This window comes from Chenopodium album, chromosome 7, assembly GCF_948465745.1.
Source record: "Chenopodium album chromosome 7, dcCheAlbu1.1, whole genome shotgun sequence".
Classification (NCBI taxonomy): domain Eukaryota; kingdom Viridiplantae; phylum Streptophyta; class Magnoliopsida; order Caryophyllales; family Amaranthaceae; genus Chenopodium; species Chenopodium album.
In genome coordinates, this window is record NC_137840.1 from 20,937,032 (window position 1) to 20,952,642 (window position 15,611).

General features: G+C 38.2%; 1 protein-coding gene across 1 annotated transcript; it reads right to left on the reverse strand.

Annotated features, from left to right (window-relative positions):
• Positions 1-12,568: 12,568 nt before the first annotated feature.
• On the reverse strand, positions 12,569-13,834 carry LOC145640076 (uncharacterized). Its single transcript, XM_081691387.1, has 2 exons — positions 13,343-13,834; positions 12,569-12,976 (listed from the first exon to the last, which is right to left on the reverse strand). Exons 1-2 carry the CDS (start codon positions 13,832-13,834, stop codon positions 12,569-12,571), a joined length of 900 nt encoding a protein of 299 aa, XP_081547513.1.
• Between the last annotated feature and the right edge of the window lie 1,777 nt (positions 13,835-15,611).

Here is a 15,611-nt window from a genome sequence, read left to right on the forward strand (position 1 = left end):
TCCTCACTTCTCTTTACATAAAACAAAGACACTTGTTGATTTATTACTTGCTTGCCTATTTAATTTATTTTATCTTTAAATTAAATTAAGGAATTTCATGATCCCACATTGATAGGATTGAAATTCTCACTCCCACTTTTCTCTATAAATACCCAAGTTGGGTTTTGGAGAGAAGTGCTTGAGTGGGAGTTAAAAAGAGCATTGTATTTTTGCAAAAACTCTTAAACTCCATTAACACTGGGGTTTTGTTCCGACCTTGCTAACTCCAAGGTAGCAGACCTAAAATTCGTTGTTCTTCCTTTGTGGGTGGATACCGTTGGAGGCTTGGTATTTTCGGAGCTAAAGCTTTCAAGTAAGAGCCCATTAGGTCAGGTGAAGGACGCGTCAAAGGTAAATTCCGATTTTATCCTTTTATGTTTATTTGTTATGCTTTATGGTTTTATTAATTGCGAGTGGTTCTTTGGATCCGGGTCATTTCCGCGGTAAGTTGGACTTACCAAACCCCAACACATATTGCTTACGTGCCAGAGGGTTCCAGACAGGCACAAGAGTCTCTACCTAATGTGTTTGAGCCGGTAAGTTTTTTGACACAATATTCATCCTTTTTAATACCGCTTTTTACTGATTTTTCTTTGCTTTGTTATCAGCCTTCGTACCCGGAGATGATGGGATTCATGAAGTTTGTTGACGCTTTAAAGTACTTCATCATCAAGCTTCGACGTGGTGCGAGTTGCCTGGGCGGTTCTGGCGATGTTCTCGAGGTATATTCACTTTTTTTTTAATATGTACCATTTGTTCTATCTTTCACTATTGACATCTTTTCATTCTGTGTCTTTCAGGAGCGACGGAGGTCTCGCTCGCGCTCAAGGCACAGAGGCTCGGACGAGGGGGAGCCTAGTCGCGGCAGACGATCTCCTAAGGTTCGTGGGCATTCTCAGTCTGAGCGGAAGCCTCAGACTTCTCAACCGTTTCAGGAGGCTCAGTGGCAGCAGCCTCAGCCTTCTCAGCCATTTTGGAACTTTCAGGGTCAGTGGCAGCGACCTTCATCTTCCCAGCCTGAGTTCAGGCTAGTCATTACTCCTGCGGACCAGGGTTTTAAATTCAGTTCCATTAATCTGGGGCGCTTCCTTCATCGGTGCAGGGCTTATTTTCAATTCCATTTTCTGGGACGATGCCTCCACCGACGCTTCCTACCTCTTGGAGTCAGTCTACACCGTTTACCAGTTTGACATGTCCTGCTTTGAGTTTGTCTGCTACTGGAGCTATAGGGACTAGTAGGGATACTACTCTTCGTTCCTAGATGGTGGAGGGACTCTTTTGTCCACCGTTCCCGTATTCGGAGGCTGGAGATGACACTGATCCTCACTCTTCTAGTTCTACGGATTTTTGACCGAGGGTTTTTATTATGTACTTTGGTTGATGACACTTGACATTGTTTATGCATCATGATTCACTTTGTGTATTTTATTCATAGTTTATGCATTTATTAGTGTGTATTAGTGTATTCTTGAGACTCATTGTGTGTGATTGTGTATTTATTAATGAATAAAAAAACGTAAGTAGAGGGTACCGACCTTCCCCAAAAAAAATGAAAAATGGGAAAAATTTTACAATTTCCCCAAAAGAAAAAAGAAATAAAAAAGAAAATGGGACAAGTTTTACAAATCTTCCAAAATAAAAATAAAAATAAACATGAAAATGGGACAAGTTTTACAACTTCCCAAATTAAAAAAAAATAGAAATAAAAAATAAAATAATAATAAATAGTAAAACAAAAAAAAAATAAAAGGAGAATTTTATTCGGAATGAAACTCTCAAAAATTAGATAAATAGTGAAGGCAAAACAATAAAAATCCGTATAAAATAGGTACAGGATAAAAATATGAAGACGCGTGGGCACCGTGACACGGCAGTGTACACCGTGTCACGAAAAAGCATGCCATGTCGCGGCACTGAATCCCGTGACACGGTGGAAATTCAAGTGTCATGGTCCGCGTATTCTACAACGGTGTAGTTTGCACGCATAGAAAGATAGATTTTGAGTATTTCCAAGCGTTTTAGCTATAAAAAAGGACCAGTTTATTCATTATATGCATAATTACGTAACTTAAAATAATTAGAATTTCATATTTCAATAATAATGTCTCAAAATTTTGATAATACATAGCGTGACTTGTCTTATTCTTTTACTAATGCTGACAAAAGAGAGAGCTGGAATTGTTTCATGTCAGTGGCTTATTAGCCTTAAGGCATGTAGAAATTGAACATGATTTTCTTAGGGAAACTTTAGATTATTGGAGTCCAGAAAGACATTGTTTCAAATTTGATTATGATTAAATTTGTCCCCGCCGGAGGAATTTGGTGCCATATTTGGTTTTCCTGCCAGAAATCTCATTGCAATGCCTACCCTATGTAAGTATTATTACCAAGACTTTGAAAGCCATCTAAATCTGACAGATCCAGATTTAAATAAAATTGTGTGTGGTAATGAAGTAGATTTAGAAAAGCTTGCAAACTTGTATTTCAACTGTCCTGTCTCTGAGTCTTATCATGTATACTGTAGAAGGGCTTATATTTTTTGCATGTTTATCATGATTTTATTTGCAAACGATAGGGTAGGACATGCTTGTTTAGCGTATGTGCTTAAACATGTTGAATTAGGGAGATCTCGTATGCCCACTTGCCATGGAGAAACTTTGCGCGGCCTTGACAAATCAAAAGCTGACTGGAAAGCCATCAGGAAAGCTCTCTAGTACTGTTGCAAGTAAAAATGCGCTCCAATTAGCTCCCGTGACACATTGCAGTCACCGTGTCACGGTGCATGTCTGATGTGACACGGTGTATTATGTCGTGTCACGGTGGTTTTCTGCATTTTTTTTCGACTGATTTTTTTATTTTTGCAAATTTGGGTGATGGAGCATTTAGAACTTTTTGAAGCCCCCGACGATATTGAAAAATATGGCCCCAATGATCTAGTTCGTAGGAAGAAGAATTACTCTACAAACATGTCAGATGATAATTGGAAGGTCTTCTTTGCAAAGAGAGAATTTTCCACTCGGTGGGTGGTGCCTTGGTGGAGGCTAACTAGGATGGTCGGCAGAAATGATACCTCGTATTGTCGCGTTCCTAGCATTTTAAAGTTGACTTTTTATTGTCCTTCTCGATTAATGCGATAATATGGACTTGAACAAGTAGTTCAACGCTATAACAATAGTCCTTGTGAAGTATCGTTGCATGAAAGTAACGTTCATAAGTATGAGACTTATTGGATTAGAAGACCTTTGTGGACCGTTTCTGCGAGTAACCAAGCTCCTCCTCCCTTGTCTAGTTCATACAAGGCATGGTTGAATCCTAGAAGTAGAAGGGATCAAGTCAAATCACACAACTTTGATGTGAAGGGACGTCTTGGAAGTAAGAAGGCACCTCCTAAAGATCGTCTAGGTCCGAGAACACAAGGAATTGAGTTTAAGACTTTTATAATGCCTGAAAAGAAGAATTATGTGAAAGGAAAGGGTAAGGAAAAGATTGTTTATAGAGAGATGCAATCGAAGAATTCTAAGAAAGGTGAAAAGGGTGAAAGCTCAACTAGGGGTGTGACGGTTCGGGCTACAAAAGACACATTGATGGTGAAGGCCGACCTAGTTGAAAAAGAGAGGGAGGTTCCTAAAGTGAAGAAGGATTAGATCAATTTTGCTTTGCTCTTTGATTTTTAATTTTTAAATAAGGCGCATGATGCCAATAAATGTAGTCACATTTATTTCAATAATAATAGCATATTTATTTTCGCCTTAAAATTACTGACTTTTTATTTTATTTTGTTTTTTTTATATATATATATGAGTCAAGAAGTCGGACGCAATGGAAGAATAATAACAATCGTCGAACAAGTAATAATAACTGAATTCGCAAAGTCCAGTTTTGTCGTGCCACGGAAAAATCCGCCGCTTCATGCTGGAAAATACCGTGACGCAGGGTTTGTTTTTTGTGTTTTTTTGTTTTTGCTGGAAATCCACCGTGCCACGATGAAAACTACCGTGACACAATAAACATTCCCACGGCACGGTGGATGCTGACGTGGCACGACATCAATTTTATTTTTATTTATTTATTTTTTGTGTGCCACGGGGTATTTTGTCGTGCGACAGTGGCCGCTGTCGTGGCGCGGTGGATGCTGAACAGGTGCAATGTACGATTTTCTTGATTTTAGTTTCATTTTGTTGTTTTGTGTTTTGTACTTGATCGATGGAGGAAAGATATTACTTTTTTGAAGTGGTTGAGCCCCCTTGAGGGGTTGCCTACGTATCCTTAAAAAGGAATCAGGGCAAACGTAGCTTTATCAGGTCATGAACCCATGCAACTAGGAATAAAATTTCTTGAGTTAATCCAAGTTGGTTAATTTGTGGAAACCGTTACCATCCATGTTTACCAATTGTGCCGCTCCGCCAGACAAAATGGATTTAACAATGTACGGACCTGATCAGTTTGGTCTAAATTTTCCTCTTGGATCCAACACATTTTTGCTAAGTGCCTTAAGCACCAACTCACCTTCCTTGATGATCCTAGTCTTGACTTTTTTATAGAAATGTTGCGCCATACGTTGTTGGTAGGTTTGGACATTATGCAAAGCTGCCAAGCGTTTTTCGTCAAGCAAGACTAGTTCATCATATATTACTCTAATCTAGTCGACTTCATCTAGTTGGCTTTCCTACGCGATTCAGAGAGAAGGGATTTCGAGCTCTATTGGTTGTACAGCTTCATCTCCATATACCAAATAGGAAGGGGTAGCTCCCGTTGATGTACGAACAGAGGTTCGATAACCCCAAAGGGAGAAATGTAGCTTACTAGGCCAATCCTTGTAATTTTCGTCATCTTTTCGATGATAGTTTTTACATTCTTGTTGGCCGGTTCGACCGCACCATTTTTTTGTGGCCTGTAGGGTGATGATCTGTGATTCTTGATATGATATATCTTTAATAGTTCTGCACACTCGGCTTGGAAATGCGTCCCATTATCATTGATCATCTCATGAGCTACCCTATAGCGGCATATGATATATTTCTCAATGAATTGAGCTACATGTTTTGCCATGAGCTTAGCATATGAGGCAGCTTTGTCCCATTTAGTGAAGTAGTCGATTGCTACAAGGATGAACTCATGTCCCCCTTATCCTGGTGGCGTTATCTTTCTAATGATGTCGATAACCCAAGTAGAGATAGGCCATGAAAAAGTGTATGTGTAGAGAAGCGAAGGTGGAACGTGCTGCAAATATGCGTGGACTTGAAACTTCATACATTTCTTGACGTATTCGTGACAATCTCTGTCCATAGTAGTTTAATAAAAATATTTTCGTTGAATCATTTTGACTAACATCTTAGCATTCATATGCGTTCCACATATATTGACATGAAGGTCTTCCATTATTTTGTGTGCTTCTTTCTTAGCTATGCATGAAAGGAATGGTGTCCTTCGAACAAGTGTATTATTCTGATAGCGGGTTCAGAATTATTAGAAAGCTAATATATTCAGTAAGGTTACGTGATCGGAATGCCTAGGTAGAGCCGCTTCAGATCAGTAATATTAATGTATAATTAATATTACATCTTAATCTTGACTGAACCCTTCGGGTTACAGCCTAGCAAATATACGAACCGACTCGACGAATTAATTCAGATGAAATTAACTCGTGGCTCGAGTGTTAAATATTTAGACGTCGAAAATTCGAGCTTAGAGCGTCAAAACCGAGCGTCGAAAGTCGAGTCAAAAATAGTAAAACACGAGACGACAAAATTAGTAAAAAATCAACAATGACTGGGGAAGCATGTGAAGGGAGTGTGTTTGTGTGAGGACAAGTGGCACAAGGAGAGGAAGGGGTGGGGAGTAAGTATGGTCCCCGGCCCTCCTCTCTAAGTTGTCCTCACTTCTCTTTACATACAACAAAGACACTTGTTGAATTATTACTTGCTTGCCTATTTAATTTATTTTAGCTTTAAAATAAATTAAGGAATTTCATGATCCCACTTTGATGGGATTGAAATTCTCACTCTCTCTTTTCTCTATAAATACCCAAGTTGGGTTTTGGAGAAAAGTGCTTGAGTGGAAGTTAAAAAGAGCATTGCATTTTTGGTGGATACCGTTGGAGGCTCAGTATTTTCAGAGCTAAAGTTTTCAAGTAAGAGGCCCATTAGGTCAGGCGAAGCATGCGTCAAAGGTAAATTCCGATTTTATCCTTTTATGTTTATTTGTTACGCTTTATGGTTTTATTAATTGCGAGTGGTTCTTTAGGTCGGGGTCGTTTCCGCGGTAAGCTGGACTTACCAAACCCCAATAGCGGTATCGAAGCCACACTCGTTTATTTTTAAAATCATAATATTTTTCAAGGTGATTTTTATGGCTTAATTTTTCTGGTTTAAGTTGATAATTAGATTAGTAGCTCGTATTATCTATTTTAACCTTGTATTTAAGCTACCTTCAGCCCCGAACCCAGATTTCGACCCAAAAATAGTGAATTTTGTGTGGAAAATATGTTCTAGAAATGGTTTTATTCTTCTAGGGGACGGTTTTTAGGAAAAAAAACAACCGGAATTGATATTTTCGAGGGTTTTTTTGTTTTTACGTAAAATTTTAAGTCTTTCTAACCTTGAAAATTAATTGCATATTTATGGTGGTTATGTAATTGGTTCAATTCATATTTTATATGCAATTTTAAACCTCTTTAGGCATGATTACTTGGTAGTAATATGTGCTTGTATGCTTGGTTTTATTTTTTTACATAACTGCAAACTAATTGCATTAAGTGTGAAATTGTTGTTCTTTGAGGCTTCCAAGTATTAAAGATTCAATCTTTAATTATGTTAAGTGATTGAAACTTTTATTACTAAATTCCATGAATTTTTGTTAACTTTGTTGATTTAATCATTTTTAGTTGATTGGAATCATAAAGTTTGAAACTTTGTGATAGAAAAATTGTTTATCTTCATATTGGAAGATATAATTTTTCAAAGATTCACAAGTATTAAAGTTGTAAACTTTATTGAACTTATGTCGTTTATTTTTCCAACTTCCTCTTATTTTGTCAAAAATTCATGGTTAATTTAAATCAATAAAATTAATAGTGAGTAATTGCCCTATGATTTTTGTTGCACCAAGTTAAACCAATTTAATTAAATAATGGTTCTTGGGAAGCATTTTGGTTACATGCACTTTAAAAATTTTATTTAAGTTAGACTTATTTAAAATTTTTAAATTTTGCTCAAATGAATTAGTTCTAAAATTTATTTAGAATTAATAATTATGGCACGCAAAACAAGGCATAAGCGCCCTTGGCTAGCGGGGCTGCATAGTAGCCCGCATGTGGCTTCCATGCCCTGTGCGTGCAGCCAAGCCATGCCTGGTGCGTACGGCCGGAAGCAGCAGCACAGCGACAACATCACAACAGCAGCACGCTGCCTTGTGCGTGAGTGCGTGAGTGTTGTGTTGCGTGGTGCTTGGGTCTGCTGCGGCTCGGGTGTGGGGGCACGAGTACATGGTGCATCGCTTGGGACTTGGTGCATGAGTCGTATAATTAGGGGTATGTGTAGACGTTATTGCGAAGCAATGTAGTGCAATGAATTCGTTCAACATGGCCATCAAGGGCCACATTATTGATGTGTGAAAGTTCGCTGATGTGGGCGGTGTAACGCTTAGCGACATCGGGCCCACTCCCACGTTCATTGAGCATCAAACGGTTGTGCGAAATGTGAGCACTCCATGTCTTAGTGCTAGGCACTTAGACACTTTGGACTATATGTTTTTGCTTAAAAATTGTCGATTTAATTATTTTATTAGTCTAATTTGTTATAATTATTTTAATAAATTTTGGAGGCTAGGCCTCGATTTTGAGCGGCATTGGCAAAATTTATTTGGACAAATTTTGGGAATTACCGATTTAATTAATTGGATTAATTAAGTTTGATGCGGAATTTAGTGGGAGCTTTAAATGTTAATTGCGCTTATTTACATAACCGGTTAAAACAACTTTAACTAGTTTTAATTAGGCTTGTCAATTGGATTAACCACCTAGATTAGCTACTAGTTCACGCATGTTTATGCATTGTTACTTGTTTATCGTTGTAAAATGCATGGGCCATTCACAAATAATGAATGGATGAATGAAATGTATATCCTCTCACAGGTTTTATGAAACGACAACTAGTGGGGCCCGATTAGGATAGAAAATACGGACTGCGATCCGTGATGTATTTTGTAAATCTAAATACGGTCTGCATAGCGTTGAGTATTTTTGTACCTTAACTTTTAGATTAGTCCTAATCGTAGATACTAGTAGTTTCACATTTAATTATGGTCAAGTCTTGAAGATGGAGGTTCTTGGAAGACGTAGCCATGAAAGTTGCAATGAAGACCTTTTGAAGATTTGAAGATCTCAAGGAGTCATTCTAGTTGCCAAATGCATCTATATTTATATTTTTCGATATATATATATATATATATATATATATATATATATATATATATATATATTGGAATTATATGTTAGATGCATGTTTAGGATTTCGAATGTTGTGATGATTAATTAAGTTCACTTAAACCAACCAACATAGAAACCTTAGGTCCCTAAATATTGAGTAAAAACTTGCCATTCCAAAACAACAATTACCGGCCGAACGAGGGTAGTGGCAGGCTACGCCAAAGCGAGGCATCACTACCTCTTCTAGGAGCGTAAGGCATACCAGGTATGCAAGTTAGTTTTTGTTATACTCAACGATACGAGTGATGGAATCCTAACAGGTCGTGGCAAAGTGAATAAATTATTTAGAGAGGATTAGATGCGACGATTTATTCAAAAAAGACTGGCTTGGAGCCATTAGCAAAGCGTTGCTTACCTTAGGAGATTGAGTGTTAAGACAAGCCAAAGCATGCTTAACCACTCTTTGTTTCTTCGGATCTTTGAATCGACTTATTCTCACAAAATTTAGGACAACTTTGTTTTTTTTTTTTTTTTTTTTGGAAAATATGAGAAATTTTTTTCTCAAAGGAAAAGTTACAACTTACAAGAGCTAAGTTTTAACTAACTCAAAACCCCACAAGACCTGAAAAATAAGCCAACCAACCACCAAACAGTTCAAGCTCAATCTCTTGCCACCTTCTAGGAAGGGTTCTGGAAGCTACGCCCAGGAACACAAAAACAAACACAAAGCAGGACATACCTGCAAACAAGAAATACCACTCCTGCAAACTGCATAAAATAAACCCTCCACCTAGACTTAGTTGCAAAAGCAACAAGAATAAACAAAAGAGGGTAATACAACAACTCAAAGAAAACAACCAAGCTAAGCACAAGAAAGAAAAAATAAGAAGCAAATTGCTGCCTAAAAAAAGAGCAGAAAAAGCAAAACAGAAACAGCAGCAGCAGCCACTCAAACCAAGCTGCAGCAAGCCAGAACACAGTACCAGCCTGCCAGAACAGCAACTGCAGAAAACAGCAACAACACCCAGCAAAAGCTGACTTGCTGACCAGATTCAGGAATAGCTCAGCAACAGAAAACAGCAACATCAGAACAGAAGTCAGCAACAGCAACAGAAAACAGCAACTGCAGCAGAATTCAGCAACAACAATAGAAATCAGCAACAACAACAGAAACCAGCAGCAGCAACAGAATTCAACAACAGCAACCAGAATTCAGAAATTAGAATTTTAAAAAACAGCACCAGCATTCAACATTCAGAAATCAGAATTCAGCAACAAAATCAGCAACAGCATCAGCAAAACAGAACAGCAGAAGCATCTCCCTGATAAAACCAACTAAGCGGTTACAATCAAGTATTTGCTTCCCGCTGGGATTCTACAAGCTGAATGAAAGATAATATCCCTAACTAGGACATCAACAGGCTTGCAACAACCAGTAAACAAAAGTGCATTCCTCTGAATCCAAATACCATAGACTGTTTCAGTGAAGGCAACTTGGATCACTTTGTTATTCAATCTGGAACTTCTGCAGATTTTCTTCACCCATTCAATCTCATCATCAAACTGCTGAACAGGCTTGGAAACATGTAAGATACTCAACACCTTGTTCCAAACCTGTCTAGAGTACTCACAATCAAAGAATAAGTGTTGAACACTTTCATTGCTATTCAAGCAAAAGAAACACCTTGGATCACAAGAGATGTGCCATTGTAGCAACCTATCCTTAGTGACAAGCCTATCCCACAAAGCTAGCCACAAGATAAATACACTTTTAGGAGTTGCCAAGTTATGACAAATGACCCTCTTCCAAGGAACCTTAGGAACTTGAGGCCAAATAGCAGCATAAAGCTTCTTGATTTTCATCTAATTGCCCTATATGAAACCATCCCATCCCCTTTGATCATTCACAATATCTGTACAACTCAGAATCTTCTTCAAAAACCAAGAGCATTTAGCAGGGGTAGGAGTGGTCCAACAATCTTTATGCTTGAAATAATAGATATGGACCCACTTAACCTAAAGATTATCAGCCTTATGAGCAATATCCCAAAGTAACTTAGTGACAGCTGCCTTATTCCACTCAGAAAGAGAAAGCAAGTTCCATCCACCACATACTTTAGGAAGACAGACATAATTCCAAGCAACCAAAGATTTCTTAGCAAGGGCAGAGGATCCAGTCCATAGAAAGCATCTGAATCTAGCCTCGATCTCTTTCAGAATTTTCTTTGGCAAGATATAGATATGTCTGAATACCAAACAACACACTCTTAACCAACTGGAGCCTCCCAACATAGACAAGTGTTTAGCCATCCACCCTTGAATTCTAGCAGTCACCTTCTCCACCAAAGGCCTACACTGAGCAATAGTAAGATTCTTAGAAGAGAGAGGGACCCCAAGATATCTAAAAGGAATAGAACCTTGAGAAACACCAAGAAGCTCTTTCAGCTCTGTCTGAACTTCAACAGAAACTCCCCAAAAGTAAACTTCACTTTTATCAAGATTAGCAGAAAGCCTTGAAGCACTAGAAAATTTCAAGAAAGCTTGGAAGAGAAGCTTAACAGAAACACTATCAACTCTAGAAAACATCAATAGATCATCAGCAAACATCATGTGAGTTAGGTTTAACTTTTCACATCTAGGATGAAATTTAAAATCAGGGGTTAACCTAAGCTCATCAAGGCATCTGGAAAGTTATTCCATACCAATAGCAAAAAGAAAGGGAGACATAGGATCACCTTGTCTTAAACCTTTATTAGCTTCAAAGGGAGGGGCAGGAAAACCATTGATGAGAATAGAATAAGAGACAAAAGTAAGACAAGTCCAGATCCTGTTAACAAATATCTGAAGGAAACCAAGCTCCTACATAACAGTAATCAAGAATCCCCACTCAACTGAATCATAGGATTTCGTCAAATCCACCTTAACCATGCATCTAGGTGAAATAAATTTGTGATTATAGCCTTTGATTAACTCAGTTGCAAGAAGGATATTGTCACCAATGTGCTTACCTGGAATGAAACCTACTTGAGCATCATCAATGACCTCACCAATGACAGCAGCAAGTCTAGCAGTTATGACCTTAGAAATGAGCTTATAAACCATAGTGCAACAAGCTATAGATCTAAAATCCTTAACATGGGAAGCATTAGGGATTTTAGGAACAAGAGTGATAGTTGTGCAATTCCATTGCTTAGGTAAGGTCCCTTTAGTAAAGAAATCAATAACACTAGCATAAATATCATCTTTCACAATATGCCAAGCTCTCTTAAAGAAAAAGGAGTTAAAGCCATCAATACCAGGAGCTTTAGTGTTATCAATTCCCTTAAGAGCAGCATTAATTTCAGCATGAGAAACAGGCTGAATGAGATAGCTCTGAGCAACAAAGCTAAGTTGTTTCCCCCTCCTCATAGTAACAAGATAAACAGCAGGAAGCTAAGGAGCCTGAATCCCTAAAAGAGACTTATAGAAGGAGATAATTTCATGAGAAATAGCATCCAGATCCTTAAGCAAAACCTAGTTAGAGTCAAAGATGGAGTCAATTCTTTTCCTTACTTGTCTATTCTTCATCACTAAGAAAAAATAATGAGAATTTCCATCTCCAAACTTAATCCAGTTGATCCTAGATTTTTGTTTGAAGATGCTTTCTTGAATATCATTCTAGTGTTTGACAACCTTATAAGCATCAGATTCTTTAACATATAAATCCAAATCATCAGGATTCTGAGCCATTATATTTTGAATTCCAGCAAGCTAAACATTAGCTTGATCAATCTTCTCCTCAATGTTGCCAAACTGCTTACTATTAAGAGACTTGATACTAGACTTCACAGAACTAAGCTTCTGTCAAACAGAACCACCATAACACCAAGCCTGAGAAACAGTATCAAGGAAATCAGGATGATCAGCAATACAGTTTAGAAACCTGAAAGGTCTACCTCTCCCAGCAGGAGCAGGACAAATATCCAACAGAACTAGACTGTGATTAGATAAAGAAGGGGGAAGATAGACAGTCTCAACATGCCCATGAGAGGCCATCCAAGCTTGGTTACCAAAGACTCTATCAATCCTAGAAAGAGTTTTAGGACCAGTGTGAGCCTTATTTGACTAAGAGTAAAAAGCTCCTTTGCTCTTAACCTCAGTGAGTTCCAAATCATCAACCAAACTCTGGAAATCTCTAATCTCATAATCAGTGACATCAGTACCATGAAGCCTGTCTGAAGTATGAAGAACAGAGTTAAAATCACCAGCACAAAGCCATGGAGAATGATGAATAGAGATATTCCTAATTCCTTCCCACATAAGAAGCCTATCATGAATAGAGTGAAGCCCATAAACAATAATGAGATGAATTTGAGTAGAAAGATCGTTAGAAAAGACACTATAATAAATAAACTGTTCATGAATCTTCAAGACATTGACAGTTACTCTATCTGCATTCCAACCAAGCCAAATCCTCCCTTTAGGAGAATGATCATAATTGCACACCCAAAGCCAAGAAGAGCCAAACTTCTTCTGATAAGTGAGAACATTTTTTTATTTGACTTTTGTTACAAGAAGGCCAATAACATCAACTGAATGAGAGTGAAGCAACCTCCTTACAGAGGCAACTTTGCTAGGGTAATTCAGGCCCCTGACATTCCAGATAGAGTAAATCATGACACCTAAGGGGGATTAACCTCACCCCCGCTTGGATTTATAGTGAAACCACCTGCATCATTCATTTCATTAGCAAATAAAGCAACAAAAGCATTAGAGGTAGAAACAGGCTGATTAACCCTAGTTTGTTGACTTTTTGTCTTCTTTCCAACTATTTTTCCACCCCTCATCTGAGTTTTGAGAAGTATGAACCTATGGAGTGATAATAGATTTCCCATGAACAGAAGCATCAACATCAACAACAGGAGAAGCTTGAGTAGGCTTAGCAACCCAAACTTGCTGCACTTTAAGAGCTGCAGTTACTGACTGCTTGGGAGCTACAGTCACTGAATGCTTAGGAGCTGATGGCACTTTGACAGAACAATTATGGCCCACTTTATTACACTTAGAGTAAAAGGGTGGTGTCCATTCATAAAGTACCTTAAGTTCCTGAGTTTCCTTTGAGGGGCTTTCCACAAACATAGATTTAGGCAATGGCTTGGTAACATCAATTTCTATTAAAACTCTAGCAAAGGAAACTCTTAGTTGTCTAGTAGTACATTCATCAGAGCAAATTGGTATACCAAGCAAACTACCAATACGACAAAGAGTTTCGAGACCCCAGCAATTTAGAGGTAAGTTTGGGAACTTAACCCATAATGGAACAGTTCTCAAAATCTTCGCACCAAAATCAAATTTAGGGCTCCAAGGTTTAATGATTGCTGGTTTTCCCATGAACATATGCGGACCAGATTAAAGAATAGTATCCTTATCACTAACTGAGCAACAATTAATGATAAAATACCCATCGTCATGCCAAAAAAATTCTGGTTTTTTCACATCATGCCATTGTTGAACTATGAAACGATGGACAGCAGCAATAGTAGGGTAATGACCAACAACATAAAAAACTAAAGCATTAGACCATTTCCTATTACCTTCCAAAAGTTAAGAATCCTTAAGCTAAGCAACCTGCTTCCCATTCTAAACAACCGGAGCAACAAAGAACATGGGAGCTCCTTTAGCAGCTAACTTCCCAGAGAATGAGCTTTGATCTTCACCATCCTTGTGCAAGTTCTGTTCCGGGAGAGGTACAAAGTGAGAATCAAGGATAGCTTGTTTAGATCGATGAGCAGCAGCTTTAGCATCCAAAGGAACAGTAAACCCAGAAACCCTAGGTACTGTTTTATTGGAATTCGAAGATGTTGGTCTAGCAATTGCTTCAGCAAATAGGGCAATGGTTTAAGCATCACTCCGAGGAATAGAACCACAAAACGGATTGACCAGTACTGGCGCCGGAGTGACAAGCTCATCTACCTCCTGAATCGGGCTTGGAACAAAAGTTGTACCTCAATTTCGCAAATTCTGTAAATTACATCAGTAGCGCTTTTATGCTGTACTAATTGAGGTGTAGAACTGTTCTGCTTCTTCTTCTTAGCCATCGAAGATCAATATTGATGAAGAAACCACTCAAAATCGATTAACCATGGAGAAGAGGAAGAAGAGAGAAAGTCAACGAAAGTCAAACCTCAGATATCTCTATCTTTTTCATTTTGGACAACTTAAAATGTGTGAATAAGACTTTTTAAATAAGTTTGATTAAAATGCATGAATTCAATATTATTTAAATTTCATGAATGGTTTTTTATTTAAAAATTCTTTCAAATGCAGAATCATGTCTTCAACTATCGACAACAATCTTATGTTCCCAGAACTTCCCGAGAAGTTATCATTTAACTTGAATTTGGTAAACTTCAAGGAATGGGAAGAGGAACTTCATTTGACCCTTCGCAATTGCTACCTAGAGCATATCTTGGATACGCCCATCCCGAGTTTCTACTTAAAAGGGATTATGAGCGATATGGCTCATGAGGAGTGGAGTTATTATTGCAAGGGAGTCTCTCAACTCATGGCAAACTCCATTCCGGAGCAGTGGAAGAAGAAATTATCCAACTACCTTCCGGATGTACTTCTCAAGGCTCTAGAAGATGTGGTCAATTTGAGGGTAACAAAGAGCGATAAGGGAAAATATGATGGACTCATGGAAGAAGTGACTAGGTCATTGTCTAACATGAGGATCAAGCCACCGCAAGATGGATGTCTTAGCAAGGAAAGGCAAGAAGTATTGGCTAGGGGCTATAGTGCAATACTTAGACTCGTGATGCCACTTCAAGCCCATGTGCAAAAGATGACAAGGTTATTTAACAATCTAGAACTGATTGGTAAACCAGTGGAGGATGAGCAAGTGGCTCATATGCTTTTAATCTCACTCCACTCGGGTTACGTTTCAACTAAAATACAACTTACCAACAATCGGAATAAATTTTCCTACATGGAAGTTGTCCAAGAGCTCCAGAAAACCTATTCTTGCAAGGCGGCTACGTTTGCTCTGAGGCTCAAGAAAAAGGAGTTCAAAAACAAGGAAAAGATGCACTGCTTCTATTGTAGTAAGCAAGGCCACTACAAAAGATAAAGTAGCGATTATCTGGAAGATGAGGCAAGAGGAAAGATA

Excerpts from the sequence above, each read along its gene's own strand:
- LOC145640076 (XM_081691387.1), bottom strand. The coding sequence starts at position 13,834 with ATGGGAAAACCAGCAATCATTAAACCTTGGAGCCCTAAATTTGATTTT. Across the intron at positions 12,977-13,342 it reads TTGTTGATGTTGATGCTTCT|AAGAAGTTTGGCTCTTCTTG; the intron begins GTTCATGGGAAA and ends CTCACTTATCAG.